At 38.0% G+C, this 17,150-nt stretch overlaps 1 protein-coding gene across 3 annotated transcripts; it reads left to right on the top strand.

Annotated features, from left to right (window-relative positions):
- Positions 1-237: 237 nt before the first annotated feature.
- Positions 238-16,419, top strand: NUDT13 (nudix hydrolase 13). 3 transcript variants are annotated; one of them, XM_014784877.2, is made up of 9 exons: positions 238-313; positions 5,472-5,563; positions 8,635-8,774; positions 10,264-10,398; positions 11,264-11,370; positions 12,429-12,554; positions 12,719-12,830; positions 13,560-13,714; positions 15,294-16,419. In XM_014784877.2, the coding sequence occupies exons 2-9, from the start codon at positions 5,481-5,483 to the stop codon at positions 15,492-15,494; spliced, it is 1,059 nt and encodes a 352-aa protein (XP_014640363.1). In that variant the 5' UTR covers positions 238-313; positions 5,472-5,480; the 3' UTR covers positions 15,495-16,419. The 3 variants fall into 3 exon arrangements, with proteins under 3 accessions (XP_014640363.1, XP_087288166.1, XP_087288165.1); XM_087432040.1 differs by having other exon boundaries at positions 299-313; positions 5,510-5,563; XM_087432039.1 differs by lacking the exons at positions 238-313; positions 5,472-5,563; positions 8,635-8,774 and adding an exon at positions 9,333-10,097.
- The last annotated feature ends 731 nt before the right edge of the window (positions 16,420-17,150 follow it).

Here is a 17,150-nt window from a genome sequence, read left to right as displayed (position 1 = left end):
ACTGCAGTTGGAGGCCATGGCAGGATGACTGGGGATTGAACTATAATTCCCAGAGTGCAACTCTAGGAGTATTCTAGGAAAGTGTGGTAGAAGCACGCTTTGACAACCATGGTTAATTTCAGAGGGCTTAGCAGCTGAAATGAAGATTGAACTACATTTCCCAGAGTGCATCTCTAGGAGGATTCTGGGAAGTGTGGCAGAGGCCTGCAATAGTCCTTCTGGGGAAGGGAAGCCCAACTTCCCAGGAACATTTGGAGTTTCCTGCTTTCTGCTGATTTTGAGGCCTGGGAAGGCGCCCCCGGCAGAATTCAGAGTGAGTACAGTGGAACGGAACCTGTTCAGGTTCTAAGTACGGGAAGGATTTTATGAGGAGACATAATCAGACCTTGAAAAAAGCTCTCAGTCAGAGCATTTTGCAATTTTAGCTTAGTCCCCCTTCCCTGCAGAAACCAGGGAATGACCAGAGTTTTGCATCATAACTTGTAGAGCTATCTTATTAACTACCTCTAATAATTTTCTGATACTTTTTCAGAGAGCTGTTTAAAAATGGAACTTACTAACTTTTCTGCATTGTGCCTGAATTATTGTTGAATTAAGGGGGGAAAAATTATTTTTTAGAAAGCCAACCATAAAGCTGGTCAGTGAGACCTTGAAATCTGTACCCCAGTGGCTCCTCAGTTTTGCATATTTCCCATCCCATTGAGGCCCTTAATCATGAAAGGATAGACTCTTTGAAAAGGGCTTTCTCAAACACTACAGAACCTGACCTCTTTTCCATCGAAGTAACCACAGAGATTCAAAATGGGCTTTTTTGTCATGCTGTAGTGCTTTACAAATTAATCTTTCTTCTGTTAAGATGAACAGGATGAGAAACATGTGAATTATTTATTACAGGGGGTTCAGAGAAATTATTAGTGTCCTTGCCTCATCATTTAATAGTTTGAGTAAAAATAATATTACCTTTCATCTCTAGCAGTCTTTGAACTTTTAAAAACATAAATAGTAAATGAATGTTGGAAAATGCTTTCCCATGTATTTCTTATCAAAACATGAGCTTTGGAGCCAGATAGCCCTGAGTTTGAATCTGCTGCTCTCTAGATTGTGATCTCACATTGGTTAACCTCTTAAAGCTTTATCTTCCTCACTTATAAAATGGGATAAATTCATTCATTCATATATATTGTGTTTTACACTGTGATAGGGACTGTGCTAGATGTTATAGATAGGGAAGATACAATCCCAACCCCTAAGGATTTTACAGTCTAACAGATCTGAAAATTAGGTATGTCAAAACCTGACATAGTTATAATACACTTTAGCTCCACATTCTCTCCTTCCTTCCCCTGTGACAAGTGAGACAGAAACCAAGCTCTGACAAGTTAGGTGACAGCCCCAGGTCACAAGTTCAGTCAGTGGCAAAGCCAGGAATAAAAGTTCCTGAGTCTCTCCAGACTTCCCTGTCCCCTCCTTGCTTTGGAGACATGCATTTGCACTGTAAAATAGAAGGCAGGCCTGAGCTTGTTACCTAAAGTAAAATAATAATGCTAGTATTTTTTTCCAGATTTGTTTTGTGAGTGGTGAACTTTTATCCCCAGTGTGCCATGAGGCATAAAATACAATAATAGTTGCCAGTTCTAACAAAAACAACTATTCTGTTCCTAATGTGGCATTTGAGTAGCTGGATGTGAGTATCATAGCATGTTTACCAGTTGTTTACCAGCAAGTTTACCAAATCTGAGCCCCTGGGCCAATACACTTTGAATAATATATTATACCAAAAACGCCTAAAAGATAGTGAAAAATCACAAACCATTTCAGAAAAAAAGTATCAAATTTTCCCTGTATTAGATTTCTAAATAGTATAGGGCTATAAGAAATTATATTTTCATCCTAAAAATAATCTCACATATCCTCTTGACTGTTAAAAGAGCCTCTATTTTTGTACTGAGGTTTAGTCAGAATGACTGCTTCACAGACAAAAGCAATACATATAGCAGTTGGTTCCTATAGTACATTTGGATGATCATATTGTGGAAAATGCTGTAAATGTACTATAATAATTTAAAAATTAGAATGGTCAAAAGTAAAGTAAAACCACAATAAATGAATGAACACAGGGCATCAAACAGGCAATTTACAAAAGGGGAACTAGAACTATTAAATCTGAAAACACTTTCAATCTCTATAGTGATCAGAGAAATATAAAAGTTCTTTTTTTTTTAAACCAAGTACTATTGAATCTTGTAAGTGTGGCATTGTGTAGGAAGAGCCATATGATTTTAAAGTAAATTTTGTCCCTATAATTCTACTTTGGGAAACTTATCTTAAAGAAGTAACTTGAAAATATCAGCACAGAGGTATTTAGTGGTATTTTATTTGTGGTAATTTAAAGTCGGAGCAACCTAAATGTCTAAAATCAGAGGAACGTTTAGCAAAAGCAGATTGAGTCTACTTGAACGTAATAGTATGCAGCCAAAAAAATTATGAAGTTTATACAAAAACATAGAAAACTGCTTATGACATGTTTCATGAAAGCAAGTTGAAAAAATGTGTCCTCTGATTATAAACATGTAAAAGTTATATGTGTAAAAAAACTAGAAAATACATATTAAATTATAAGTTATATTTATGTGGTAATATTATGGGTGCTCTACAATTCTGTTTTCTAGATGTCTTATAATGTAGTTATATTAATTTTATAACTTAAATGATCTATTTAATAGTGGCCGGCCCAGAGGCATGGTGGTTAAATTCAAGTGCTCCGCTTTGGCGGCCTGGGGTTCGTGGGTTTGGATCCTGGGTGCAGACCTACACATCACTCATCAAGCCATGCTGTGGTGGTGTCCCATATACAAAATAGAGGAAGATTGGCAACAGATGTTAGCTCAGGGCCAATTTTCCTCACCAAAAAAAAATAAAATAAAAGAGAAAAATACAGTTAAAGCTGAATTTTAAGGAAATCGTTTTTTCTTCTTTGACTTTTAAATAGTCTTTAAATGCTTTTATATAAGATGTATAAAAAAATATACCAGGGACCATTTAGAAAAGGAATAAGACAATCTTTATCTACTAAGTTTGTAACTGTACCAATGAAGGTACAATTTTCAGTTAAAACAAGTCTGATTTTCCTCTTGATTAATGATATTTTTTCAAAGCTACATTAAGAATGTTACTATGTTTTCTGCAAGCTCTGACCACCATCCCATGAGTCAGCAGGCCATGATAATCCACAATCGGCTAAGGTTAAATTAGTAGCAGAAACTGGGGAAAACATCAGGCAGCCAAGTACAGTGGGCCGCACCGATTAGTTGGTAGTCATAACTCCAACCAAACAGCTCTTTCAGTTCTCAGGATTCAAGGAACTCACCAGAGGAATTCCTTTTGGCTCCCAAGGAATGTGGTGAGGTGCTCCTGGGAACAATGTGCCTCATTGTGCAGTTAGTCCCAGGAACTACTATTTTTTATACTTTATTTTATTGTTAAAGGAGTATGTACACATGGTTAAAATTTTTTTAAGTACAGACATATATGAAGTAAAAATTACAAGCACCCTATTTGATCCTTGTCTCCATCCCACTCTGCCAAATTAGTCACTGTTAATAGTTTGGTGTGTGTACTTCTAGTCACTTTAATAATATAAATAAATACATATCTAATTTATGTATTCTAGTATGTATATGTCCTTTTCTTAATAAGTTAATTAGATCATGCTAAACCAACCAAATATTACTTTTCTTAATAATATATTCTGAATATCTTTCTCTGTTACTATGTATATATTTTTCCACTGTCATCTTATTTCCTATTTATTTTGAATAGCTGTGTATTATTTCCTTTTATCATAATTTTCAGTTAACATTCCTGTACATATCCTTTCCTTCTTAGGATAAATTCCTAGAAGTGGAATTGCTAGGTGAAAGAGATGCTCATTTGACATTTTGATAGATATTCTCAAATTGCCCTCCAAAAATAATTTACCAATTTACATTCTCAGAGTCATATATGAGACAGAAATTTTGATTTCAAATACATTTTTTCCAGTATATCACAAAAGTCTTTGGGTTATTAAAATAGGGATTATACTTTTCATGCTCTCCTAGAATGCTTTGTAATCACATATTGCCTTCTGTGAAAGTTATATATTTGTTTTCTCTCTTGCTAGAGTCCCTTGAGGGCAGGATTTTCAACCTATACATTTTTGTGTTTCTTAAAGGACCTTGCATAAAGTCCATACTCAATAAATACTTTGTTGAATGTTGTTTGCTATATACATTTTACCCTTGGTTAGGACATAGATTGTAGCCAAAACTGTCCAAGGATTAGTCATCAGTGATTCATAATTATGCAGCCAAGAAGTAGGCCTAAACTTTAGACTTTCCTTGGTGGTTTAGTGTCAAAGCTTGCCAACCTTGGGCACAGTTAACGGGGTGGCTGGTTATTTAACTGTACTGATTTTCTTCTTTCAGTAGAGCTTCTTGACTTTCTTATTGCTAATGTGAAATGTACTTTTCATGGGGAATAAAATACTGATATACAATTTAAAAGGAATCACCTTCTACAGAATGGCTTAAGATATAGAATTTTTTTTCTCTCACAATGAGATACAAAAAATAGAAAATATCTTAGATCCATGTAGATTTGCATAGCTGCCTTTTGAAATATTTTCCTAATGGCTGTGATTTTATATTTTTCTTATCCACAGGATTCCTCCTACTTTATCCTCAGAGGGACGTTGGTTTTCATGTATTCAAGAAACTTAGTTCCGTTACTCTGGAGACACTCCCAGGCTTACTTGGCCTATTAGAGTCATGCTAGCTACAAACTTCAAAATTTCAGTGGCTTAATGTGGTAGAAGTTTATTTCTTACTCACAAATAGTCCAAGGCAGGGGGGCTTTGGTTGGTGGGTGGCTTTTCTCCATGTAGTGATTCAAAGATCCAGTTCTCCATCTAATGGCTCTGCCACTCCAGAGTCTTCCAAGCAGAAGAGGAAAAAGAGGATGGAGAAGGCATACTCATTTCTTAACTGCTTCAGCTTAGAAAAGATACACATCACTTTCACTCATATTCCACTGTTAAGACCCAGGTTGGGCCCTACTTAGATACAAGGGAGGAGAGAAATGTAGGCCTTAGCTTGGCAGCTACCTCCCAGCACCAATTCCACAATACGTAAGGAGAAGCACATATTTTTTGTGGATAGTTAACTGATTCTCACAACAACCTATTAGGTAGGCAGAACAGGTTTCAATTTTGTAGGTTAGGAAAGAGGTACTGCAGAGTTGAAATCCCACACTAGTTTGTAGTTGAAATGCAGTTTAGAAACCAGATCACCTGACTTCTATTCAGTTTCTCTTTCCTTAATATTAAAAAGTAATCCTATCCTGGCTTAAAGTATAACCCTCTTGGTGATTCATTACTTTAAACTGCATACTATGATCTTTTTTTTTTTTTTTAACTCCTCTTTCCTTTTAAGGACCTGACAATGTCCCTGTATTGTGGAATTGCTTGCAGGAGGAAATCTTTTTGGTGCTATAGGCTACTGTCAACCTATGTCACTAAGACCCGGTGAGTTTTGACCAAGCTGAGATCTGATTATTCTACCTTTGGCCTGTTAAATTATAAAATATAAATATCTCAAATTCCTATATTGAGGATTAAGGATATATGATTAAGATTTTACATATAAGGATATTCATTATTTATAATTGGAAATTATTTATATTTGGAAAATTATTGCAAATTATTTATAATTGGAAAAATTCTAAACAAATTTCCAATAGTATCTAAAATGTCTGACATACTTAAATATAAGTTCTATTAAGATAAGAACATTGTCTTTTTCACAATGGTACCCCTAGTGCATAAAACAGTACCTGTTGAGTGGATGAATGAACAGTAAGGGAAAAATTAATTAAATTATAGTACACCCATATGATGGCATTAAAAACTATACTGAGTAATAGTTCATGAAGTTTCCTGAAAATGAGGCAGATAACTACCATCTCTGTATGCCCCCCACTCCCTTGAAGAACTAAACTTCAGTGAAAGGTAGACTAGAAAAAAAAAATCTACACCAGTACAAGAAGATAAAGGACTTAAGCCTGAGGAAATTTGAAATCTGTGAATTTGAAATCACTAGCCTGCTCTCATACAGTTTTGGGGTTTAAATTTTCACCATCTATATGGTGTGGTCCCCAAAGCCCCAACCTAAGAAAAGAATTTAAGTAGTAGTCCTAGACTTATAATACCGCTGGGGCACCTTGCAGAAGCAAATGTAAAACTCCTCTAGAGGAATACATTCATAACCAGGGCTTCCCACAGAGAAAGCTCTGCCAAACACGAGTGCCCAGTCCAAAATTTAAAGGCACATTAGCATACAATCTTACATGAGCAAGAGTGAGAAAACAACAAAACTGCAGTACTTGTTTTAGATATTGTTGGGCATTTATGTTATTGAAGTTCTCAGGCTGAGACTCTGAGAACAAAAACAGAATTATTGAATAGTCTAAAAAATGGGTATATTAAAGTGATTAAATATATTAAAAAATATATCAAAAATCATGGGAAAAGAATAAAATTCTATCCATAAAGAATAGAGTGTGAAAAAATGTTAATATGTTTAAGAAAAAAGGCTATAAATTAGTAGGTATGATTCTAAATATACCTATCTATATATGTACAATATTAATAAATAGTTTGGAGAATTCCAAGGTGTAAACAGTGATCATCTCTGAGTGATGGGATACTTGATGCTTTCCTTTTTTTAGAATATTGATAACTGTATTTTCTGATTTTTATAAAATGGCTGTTTTTTACTTTTATAATAAGAAAAAAACAGTTTAAATGTGATAATCTTAGTATTGTGGTTTCCATGCTATTATAACTAAAAGGAAACAATGAATTTTTAAAAATAGTCATCCCGATCAAGAAGAACGCAAGGAACTTTTTGGACCTCAGTTCCAGTTCCAGTGAGGCCCTGGGTTTAAGACTTTAACCTGGGTGTTTTTGTAGGTGTTTTGCTTTTTGGGGTCATTAGGGCAAAGCACAGGTTGTACCACTCTTAACAGTTGTTTTACGAAGGCGGCAGTGTTTGTTCTATTGTTTATATTTGCTAACTTCTGAGTGGCACATGTCTCTCCTTTGACATACATTGAGTCTTTGCCACAGGAGGCTGCAATCACTCATAATAAGTTTAAAAATATCACGAGTATTAAAATCTCAGGTTTCTTTTGTCTTCTGTTTATAAAGGGCTCATTGTAACCCCTTTTATCACAGTCAAAAATAGGTTCATAAAGATGCCACTGGGGTGTGTTTATCATTTTGCTTTGTAGTTTCATGTTGAGCCAACTCTGCCTACTGGTGTTGCAGAAGCTCTCAGATCCTACAGAAAATACCTGTAAATTGTGTTTCTCACTTAAGTGACAAAATATGCCATATACCTGAGAGTCTGTTTTAGGGCTTTCAACAGGCAAAAATGGTTATCTCTAAGGCCCCAGAAGGTGAATCCATATTCAGTCCCTCCTGAATCATGCAGACCCTGACCTGATTCCCAAGGCTGTTGAAGGGCTAGATTTAGTCCATCCTCAATGAAGGTACTGGAAAAGCCTAGAACTTACCCCAGTACTATTTCTTTTAGAGAAGATAAATATAGGATATTCTCTTCTACACATTTTTATTTTGGCTACTGAAAATATTACACTTATTAAATAAGTCAAGTAATGGCTTCACTTTCTCATCAGTGGTCCCTTCAGTAGAGATAAGGAGCAAATGGTGTCCACTTAGGGGACTAGATGTTTGAGACACAGGTGCTTTGAAGATAAAATTTACTCTTTTTTTTTTTTGTGAGGAAGATCAGCCCTGAGCTAACATCCATGCCAATCCTCCTCTTTTGCTGAGGAAGACTGGCCCTGGGCTAACATCTGTGCCCATCTTCCTCCACATTATATGGGATGCCGCCACAGCTTGGCCTGACCAGCGGTGCGTCAGTGCGCGCCTGGGATCCGACCCCGGGCAGCCAGCAGCGGAGCGCGGGCACTTAACCACTACGCCACGGGGCCACCCCATAAAATTTACTCTTTATCTTCCCTAGATTGAATGAGAGTTACTGAAGGTATAGTGTTTGCTCTTTGTCTGCAATAATGAAGTCTGCTCTCATCTCTGGGCATCTGCGGTTGATGTTTATCACTGTACTTGTTTTCCTTTCAATCCACTGCATGTAAATTCTTGCCTCACAGTGTAGTATTGGCAAAGTACCCTGAGGTTCAATTCAGTAAATATTTATTACCTTTGAAGTTCAATTCAATAAATATTTATTGAATTGAGCCATTCAGTATGCTAATTACTAGAGATATGGAACTAAGGCAGACCCTGCCCTTAAGGGGAGGGAGAGACAGACAAATTAACAATTAGTACAACGTAAGTGCAACCACAGAAGTATGGGCAAGGTATACAGTAGTATAAAGGAGGGAATGATTACCTGAAGCCACCTGAAATCCTTTTTAGAGCAATTTAGAATGTAAATAAATAAAAGGAAATAACCATGGTAGGAGAGGGATGTGGGAACAGAATTCTCAAAGATGAATGCTGTTTACAAGTAACTAAGGGTGGTTTTGTAATGCTTTATTTCCAAAATACAGGTATTTATTTGAACTGAAGGAAGATGATGATGCATGTAAAAAAGCCCAGAAGACAGGAGCATTTTACCTCTTTCATAGCCTGGCTCCTTTGCTTCAGAAATCAGAACATCAATACCTGGCACCCCAACATAGCCTATTAGGTAAGCCCAAGGTGGACCAGTATAGTAGACCAGCCTGTAGCCACTAAGCAGAATTCAGTCCATATTGAATCCTGAGAAGGATCCTCTGGCTTTAGAGTCCAGATTTTTCAAACTGCTTCTGCTAATTAATTATTTAGGTATAAACTTGAGTTGCCCAAGTATTTGGTGATGGTGTGAACCACTACTGCCTTAAACCAGGGGCTAACAAAACTGCTGTCCAAATTGGAACCCGCCCCCTGTTCTGTAAATAAATTATTATTGGAACACAGCCACACTCATTCATTTACATGTTCTCTATGGCTGCTTTCGCACTAGAATGGCAGAGCAGAGTAGTTGTGACATAGACCATATGGCTCAAAAGCCTAAAATATTTTGCCAACCCCTGCCTTAGACCAGTGATTTCCAGCCTCCATGGAGTTGCACACTGTTACATTGTTTAAGATTTGCATCATGACTTCATTTCTCCTAGAAGTGTCAAAATTAAAAGTGAATTAAAATTAATTTGTTTTGAGAACTCTTTTACGGTATATAACTAAAGATATCTAAGTCATTGGGATTTAGCATTCAAGATACTTTCAGTTTTATATGATATCACTATACACTGACTAACTTCTAAATGCATTACCAATGAATTTCCTCCATGGGTCAGATGTTGGAGTACTTGTATAGGTCGATAGGTAGTTTCTAGGGGCCGGCCTGGTGGCGCAAGCGGTTAAGTGCACACGCTCCACTGCAGCGGCCCAGGGTTCACCGGTTCGGATCCCGGGCACGCACTGACGCACTGCTTGTCAAGCCATGCTGTGGCGGCATCGCATATAAAGTAGAGGAAGATGGTCACTGATGTTAGCTCAGGGCCAGTCTTCCTCAGGAAAAAAAAAGAGGAGGATTGGCATCAGATGTTAGCTCAGGGCTGAGCTCCCTCACAAAAAATAGTTTCTAGCAGTGCAAAACAATATGAAGATGCAATCAGAAGGCACTAAACATTATTCAGAGATTTAGCATGTCATGTTGTATTATGAACAAATAAATATGAGTCTTTCATGCACAGAAGGACAGGTTTTCTCCCTATACAGTGCTTGTCTTATCCAGGCTGGGATCTCAGATGAGTAGTCTACCCTGGCCCCCAAAAGCAGCATAATCTGCAGACTAAATTATATAACTGATTTGGTCTCTACCATTTTAAGTGTGACTTTTTTTTTCAGTGCCATAATAAGTTAAATATCATGTATCTTTCAAACTAGGAGAATCATAGTGTGTTTCACAGAAAGAATTCCTTCTTTAAACTCCTCCAATTGCTGATGAGAAAATGGAGGCCTAGAGAAGGTAAGTGATTAGACCAAGATTACATAGCTAATTAGCTACAGGGTAGTGACTGGAAGCCAGGTGTACCAACTTCAAGCTGAAGCAGATGATTTCTTCTAAGTCTAAGATGGCTCTGGTGGTTTAATTAAAACTCTTGTTTTTTTTCCTTTCCTATTTTATTTCTTAGAGTTGGAAAAGCTCCTGGGTAAGTTTGGACAGGACACACAAAGAATAGAAGATTCCGTGCTGATTGGATGCTCCGCACAGCGTGAAGCATGGTTTGCGCTGGATCTAGGTCTAAATAGCTCCTCTCCCATAAATGGTACATAATATTATTCCCAGTGGGTACTTCCCAGTGGTTCTCAGACTTTGGGATTTCACATAATAGTAAAATTTCAAAGAAAATTTTGGGGATATAAAAAGGTTATCAATTTTATATATATTTTTTCAAGTTAGGACATAAAAAATAATACCATCTACTATCATCATCATTTAAAAGAAAATAAAGGACATTTTAATGCTTTCTTTCTAAGCTAGGTGGTGGGTACACATATGCTTATTGTATTATTCTCTGTACCTCTATATAAAATACATATTTTGTATTTTATAAGAAATGTTTAAATATTTAAATGTTTCATAAGAAATGTTTTAAAATTCATGACATCACTCTTATTTCTCTTATCAATACAGATGAATAAACATGTTACCTTGGAGTAGCTCTGGGTCTTTAGACTTGCATTTGGGAACCAGTTTGCTATAGGCTCGAGCTCCTATCAGGCTTTCCTTCTCTCTTTCAGGGTGTAGGTGCAAATGTATGATTCTACAATGAGGTTCAGACAGGAGCTTAGAGGTCCCATTTCATTTGTTTTCCAGGGATAGTGTGTGGCTAATGCAAATGTTCTTATTGCCCCAAAGAGGCTCTTGAGAAATATTAAGCTCTGTTTCCCAAATTTGCCTGAATATAAGAATCACCTGGTGCTTGTCAAAAAAATAAAGCTTTCTGGGCCTCGCTCACCTGCTGTTCAGAATCTCCAGGCAGGGACTTGAGAACCTGTAGATTTTTAATTTTTCCTAGTTGAGTCTTATTAGGTGAGTTTGGGAAACACTTCTAAGAGGATATACTTGAGAGAGGCCCCAAGGCAAAGTTTGACGTTTGTTTCATTTTACTCTCTTTTCTAATTTTCTAGCTTCCCTACAGAAACGTGAAATGGAGACAGAGCTCAAGGGGTCTTTCATTGAGCTGAGCAAGGCTCTGCTTCAGCTGAATGTGAAGGATGCCTCCTTGCTATCCACGGTAGATTCTGATTTCTCAGTACTGTAGGAAATTTCGTAAAGCAGTGTATATCGGTGAATACATGCGTGCATAACACAAGGCTAGAGTGACATTTGATTTCTTCTTTTGCAGATCATAGTTCTTCCTACAAACCTTGGCAGAAGAACAATGTGCTGTAGGGAGACTGCTTATTCTTCTTTCTTTTGTCCTTGTTAGGGGCAGGACTGCTGTCAGGACCATTTCTCCTAAGGGCATGCAGATCTATGGCAATGTGATCGAATAGCCTCATAAACCTTTTTAATGACCCACAGCATGACATACATCATCATGTTTTTCCTATGAGAAATTATTTTATATGACTTCAATGACGTCCTCACAGCATTAGATTTCACTTGCTAAAGTGCTTTTGATTGTCCATGTAATTTAAAGAGATATCTCTAAACATTTTTTATTCGCAAAAAATTCCAACTTTATTGGGGAGGAGTACATGTTAGGGTGTTCAACTATATTGGAAATGTTTTATTTTTAAGCTGGGTCATAAGTACATGGCTGTTCAATACTTTATATTATATATATTTTTTAAATAATTCATAATACATTTAAAAATATGCTTTCTTGGGGCCAGCCTGGTAGTGCAGCGGTTAAGTGCGCGCACTCTGTGTCAGTGGCCCGGGGTTCACAGGTTCGGATCCCAGGCGTGCACCGACGCACTCTTTTTAAGCCATGCTGTGGCGGCATCCCATATAAAGTAGAGGAAGATGGGCACGGATGTTAGCCCAGGGCCAATCTTCTTCAAGAAAAAAAGGGGAGGATTGGCATTGGATGTTAGCTCAGGGCTAGTCCTCCTCACACACACACAAAAAATATGCTTTCTTTTATTCATATTTCAGATGCTAGAGGAGTATGTTCAGATAGTTTCCTTACTTTAAAGTTTAAACAGTTAATAGCCATTTAAAGTAGGTAAGCTGGAAAGGGATTGGCCATTTCTCTTTGAGTTGCTCTAAATACTAGGCCCAGCTCTGTTACAGATGAGCCCTACATTCTCTCCAATGAAACCAAGCCCATCTTTGTATTCCTAGGCTCAGGCTCTTCTCCGTTGGCATGATGCTCATCAGTTCTGCAGCAGAAGTGGGCAGCCCACCAAGAAGAATATGGCAGGCAGCAAGCGTGTGTGCCCTTCCAATAAGATCATCTATTATCCGCAGGTAAGCATTGCTTTAAAAGGACAGTAATCCAAGAAGGCTGTGCACTACTCTGTCCTGTGGATGGAAGCCTGTACACTTAAAATGCTTTCCTTAGTTATCTGTTCCTTCATCCCGTTAACAGGCCCCAAAGCCCTAGTGTCTAAGTTTTCATCCCCTTTTCCTAGGTGACTCCTGTGGTGATCACTCTGGTATCAGATGGGACTCAATGCCTGCTTGCCCGCCAGAGTTCCTTTCCCAAGGGAATGTATTCTGCCTTGGCAGGTTTTTGTGATATAGGTAAGGAGTTTAGGGCATGCACGGATGACATTGGAGGACACAAAAGCTTATCAATAGTAGGTCTTTCTTTGTCTTGTTGCCATAGTCCTTGGAGTCTCAAGCACATTCTTCTCTATAATGTCAAGAAAACTGCCTTCTGGCATTATAATTTTCCAATGTATTATAGGCAAATTTTCAAACATATAGCATAGTTGAAAGAATTATATAGTGAACACCAAAACACTCACCACCTAGATTCTATAATTTTTTACTACACTTACTTTATTACCTATCTATCTATCCATTCCTCTATCCATCCATCAGTCCATCTCATTTTTTGATGCATAGATGGCAGACATTAGTACACTTCTCCCTAAATATTACAGCATGCATAATATTAACTAGAATTCAATATTTATTTACAGGTTGGGTTTTTTTTTCAGTCTATTGGCATAAAATTTGCAAATGGTGGAATATGGTATTAGAATTTTTTTAAAGCTGAGGGCGGCAGTAGCCTCTCCCACTGCCACTCTTATTTTGCATTATTACTAACCTAGTAGGTTTAAGTATTGCAGTTCAACACCCAACTCCAGACTTGATTCCTATTGTTGTAAAGACTCAGAGATTTAGGGCTCTCCCAAGAGTATTTCGTTGAAATTTTGGAGTCAGTTTTGTTCTCCTTTCACAAATGGGCATCTGTATCACCCTTCCTGCTGCAGGGCTGTCCTGAATTAATCTGAGTGCTTGTAGGTGAAAGTCTGGAAGAGGCTGTCCGGCGAGAAGTTGCAGAAGAGGTGGGATTGGAGGTGGAAAGACTGCAGTACTCTGCATCCCAGCACTGGCCCTTTCCTAATAGCTCACTCATGATTGCTTGTCATGCAACTGTGAAACCAGGGCAGACAGAGGTAAGGTCTGAATCTTCCCTTATGCTGTGATATTTCCTTTGCCTCATCCAAGCTGGTCAGTAGGTACTTACTAAGACCTGTCTAGTCCAGCATTGTCTAGAGTATAGAAGATGTGTAAGATATGATTTATACCCTTAAGGAATTTGCAATCTCATAAAGGAAACAAATAATCACTATGAAAATTTGGAGTGCCAACGTGATCACCATTCTTCTTGGTATATCTCTCAATCATGAGACAATTTATCTTTCATTATCAGGACTTAGAGCATCTTGCATGGAGTAGGCACACAATAAATATATTAAATTTAATGGTTGATTTCAGGATTGGTCTTATTGCTCCAGTCAGTCAGGATGTTGGGGACTAATAATATAAAATCATAAGAACTGCGGGTTGAAAGGGACTTAGATGTTGTCTTATCCAACATCTTGCTCTTTAGCATCCCTGACAGATAGTGTTGTGGTTGCTATCTGCCAAAGTCTGTCTATTATGTGTTTTGCTTTCTATAGATTTAATAATATCTAATCTTCCCCAGCTTCCTGTGGATGTAGTTTGCATTACTTTGCCTCTTGCAAAGAAGACACTATGCTTTTGATTATCATTAATTAACCCTTATCCTTTATTATTTATTTATTTATTTTCTGAGGAAGATTTGCCCTGAGCTAACATCTGTTGCCAATCTTCCTCTTTTTGCTTGAGGAAGATTCACCCTGAGCTAACATCTGTGGCCAGGCTTCCTTTATTTTGTATGTGGGTTGCCGCCACAGCATGGCTGATGAGTGGTGTAGGTTGGCGCCCAGGATCCGAACCCACAAACCCAGGCTGCCAAAGTGGAGCATGCTGAACTCAACCACTAAGCCACCAGGCCGGCACCAACCCTTATCCTTTAAAGAAGAGTAACAGGGCCGGCCCGGTAGCTTAGCGGTTAAGTGCGCGTGCCCGGCTACTGGCGGCCTGGGTTCGGATCCCGGGTGCGCACTGACACACCGCCTCTCCGGCCATGCTGAGGCCGCGTCCCACATGCAGCAACTAGAAGGATGTGCAACTATGACATACAACTATCTACTGGGGCTTTGGGGAAGGGAAAAAAAAGGAGGAGGATTGGCAATAGATGTTAGCTCAGAGCCGGTCTTCCTCAGCAAAAAGAGGAGGATTAGCACAGATGTTAGCTCAGGGCTGATCTCCCTCACAAAAAAAATAAAAATAAAAATAAAAAATAAGAGTAACATTTGTATGTTCTTTTTAAATTAAGGTTATACTATCAATAGAGGCACAAAGAAAAACAAATATTATTCATAATTTACCCCTCAATATTAACTACTCAGTATTTTAATATTTGTGCTTCTAGGATTTTTAAAATGTATTTTTTTTTAATATTTAAAAAATATATTTAACTCCTCTCTTAATTACGCCTCTTTTACTTCTGGGAAATATCTAGAACTGATTATCTCCCAGCCTATAGATTCCAGGTATTATCTTCTAAGATTGCTCAGTTCTGGAACCATTTTCTCACCTTTGGCTATAGTAGTCTAAATTTTGTAGCTCCTAACCTTGCATCCTGTTTATCCTTATGTCTTTCAGATCCAGGTGAACTTGAGAGAACTAGAGGCAGCTGCCTGGTTCAGTCATGATGAGGTGGCCAAAGCCCTGAGGAGAAATGGCCCATATACTCAGCAACTGAATGGGACTTTCCCATTCTGGTTGCCCCCCAAGTTAGCCATCGCCCACCAACTGATTAAGGAGTGGGTAGAAAAACCGATCTGTTCTGCCCTGCCTGCTTAGCTCAGATCAAGCTGCCTCAAGATCCCTCCTCAGTATCCCAGAGGAACATATCAGAAATCAGTAGATAAAGGGGAGGTGACAAAAGGCCATCTCCAGGCTAACCTCATAATAAGGCAGAGCAGAAGGTGAACCTACAATAAGACACCTCTATCAGCAGTGTTAATGAAATAAGTTCCTACTCATAGGCAATCAGAAATGCCAAAACTAATGAGATTACATTTGTGAAAATCAGAGGGAAGGTTGAAGCATTAGTTTGGATGTAGGCCATTGTTCACCCATTTCTCCCAGGGGCCTTGGAAGCTAACATCTTTTGGCATGTGGCTTGTTAACACTGGTTTATACTAACTGCCAAAATGTGCTTGGTATAATTTTGGTTGAAACTTTATTATTTTAGTATTGAAAATATATAGCAAATCTCAACCCACTACTGAGTTACTTTTTATCCTCATTGAATTAGGAAACATAGCACAACATTTTTAAATTCATGTACAGGTAATTATTTTGTACATGGTAGTTAAATAAAAGTCATTTCTTTAAGTCATCTGAAGAGATGAGGAAAGTGGGAGCTAAGGTCTTCCTCAGAGTACTCTGTAATAAATAGATGCAATGATGTTCTGTTGAGGTAACTGTGTCCCACGGGGGCTCAAGATGGGAAGGTTTTTTTGGTGTTACTTCTCAGTTTGTGACCCAAGGAAAAGACGATCACTTTGCCATGCCTGTTTTCCTAAATGTAAAATGATTGCTGCTATTTGCATACCCAGTAAGTGTTGTAACTTCAACTAAGGGATTAGTGAGGATGAACCATTTTTTGAGTTTTATGGGATAAACTAAATTTAGGATTTGTCTTCATTTATATATGCCATTCTATACCTTGTCATAGGGGAGAAGAATTATCTGGAGGAAATAAAATAAATTTCCACGTTTTTGTTCAGATGTATTTTTCTGTCTTATGAAGTGAGGAATTTGTGGAAAGTGAGAATGTAAGGCGGGAAGAGAAAAGAATCCTTTTATTAGTGTGACAAACATTTAAGTCTAGGTTCCAAGTCTGTGGAACGACTGAAGCAATGTGCAGAAGAAATACTGTTAGAAGTCCATTAGAAAAGAGGAATGGCTGGGAAGTCATATCTTCAGGTGACTGGCACTAACTTGTGATTAAAGACACAATTGTCAGAAACCCTAAGATTATTTACACATCCAAGTCCCATAGGACTAAGCAAAAGACGTTCTAGAACTAGAAAAGTTGAAGCACTCAATTTCCTTTTGATCCCAAAAGGTCATTGCTCTTGTATTGCCAGCAAACCATCATTGCTTTGGGGAAATCAAAAGTGCCTTCAGCAGAAAATGTTGAGGGATAATATGTGATGGGACTTGATTGTCCTGTTAGATTGGCAGCTTGCCCTGACCTGAGCTGAACCCAGCACGTAGAAGGGAAAAGCACTCTCGAAAGAGAGGACCTGAGATTTCTTCATATCTTGCAGTTAGAAGAAAACAGTTCAGGGTCCATGTGTATCACTGTCTCCCAATCTTTTTTCTCTCTATGTGGGTGTGTTTGTGAGCACATCTGTACACATCCCCAATCTGAAAATACTGATAGAAAGGGGAGTGTGCAGGATTCCTGGTTATGAGTTTCTCAAACTTACCATGGAGTAACTGTTT

This window comes from Ceratotherium simum, chromosome 6, assembly GCF_057802395.1.
Source record: "Ceratotherium simum simum isolate JZ-2026a chromosome 6, ASM5780239v1, whole genome shotgun sequence".
NCBI classification, from domain to species: Eukaryota; Metazoa; Chordata; class Mammalia; order Perissodactyla; family Rhinocerotidae; genus Ceratotherium; species Ceratotherium simum.
This window is presented reverse-complemented; position numbering and strand designations above follow the sequence as displayed.

Coding starts and splice junctions, on each gene's coding strand:
- NUDT13 (XM_014784877.2), top strand. CDS start 5,481: ATGTCCCTGTATTGTGGAATTGCTTGCAGGAGGAAATCTTTTTGGTGC. Junction 10,399..11,263: donor TAGCTCCTCTCCCATAAATG/GTACATAATATT, acceptor CTAATTTTCTAG/CTTCCCTACAGAAACGTGAA. Junction 11,371..12,428: donor ATGCCTCCTTGCTATCCACG/GTAGATTCTGAT, acceptor TTGTATTCCTAG/GCTCAGGCTCTTCTCCGTTG.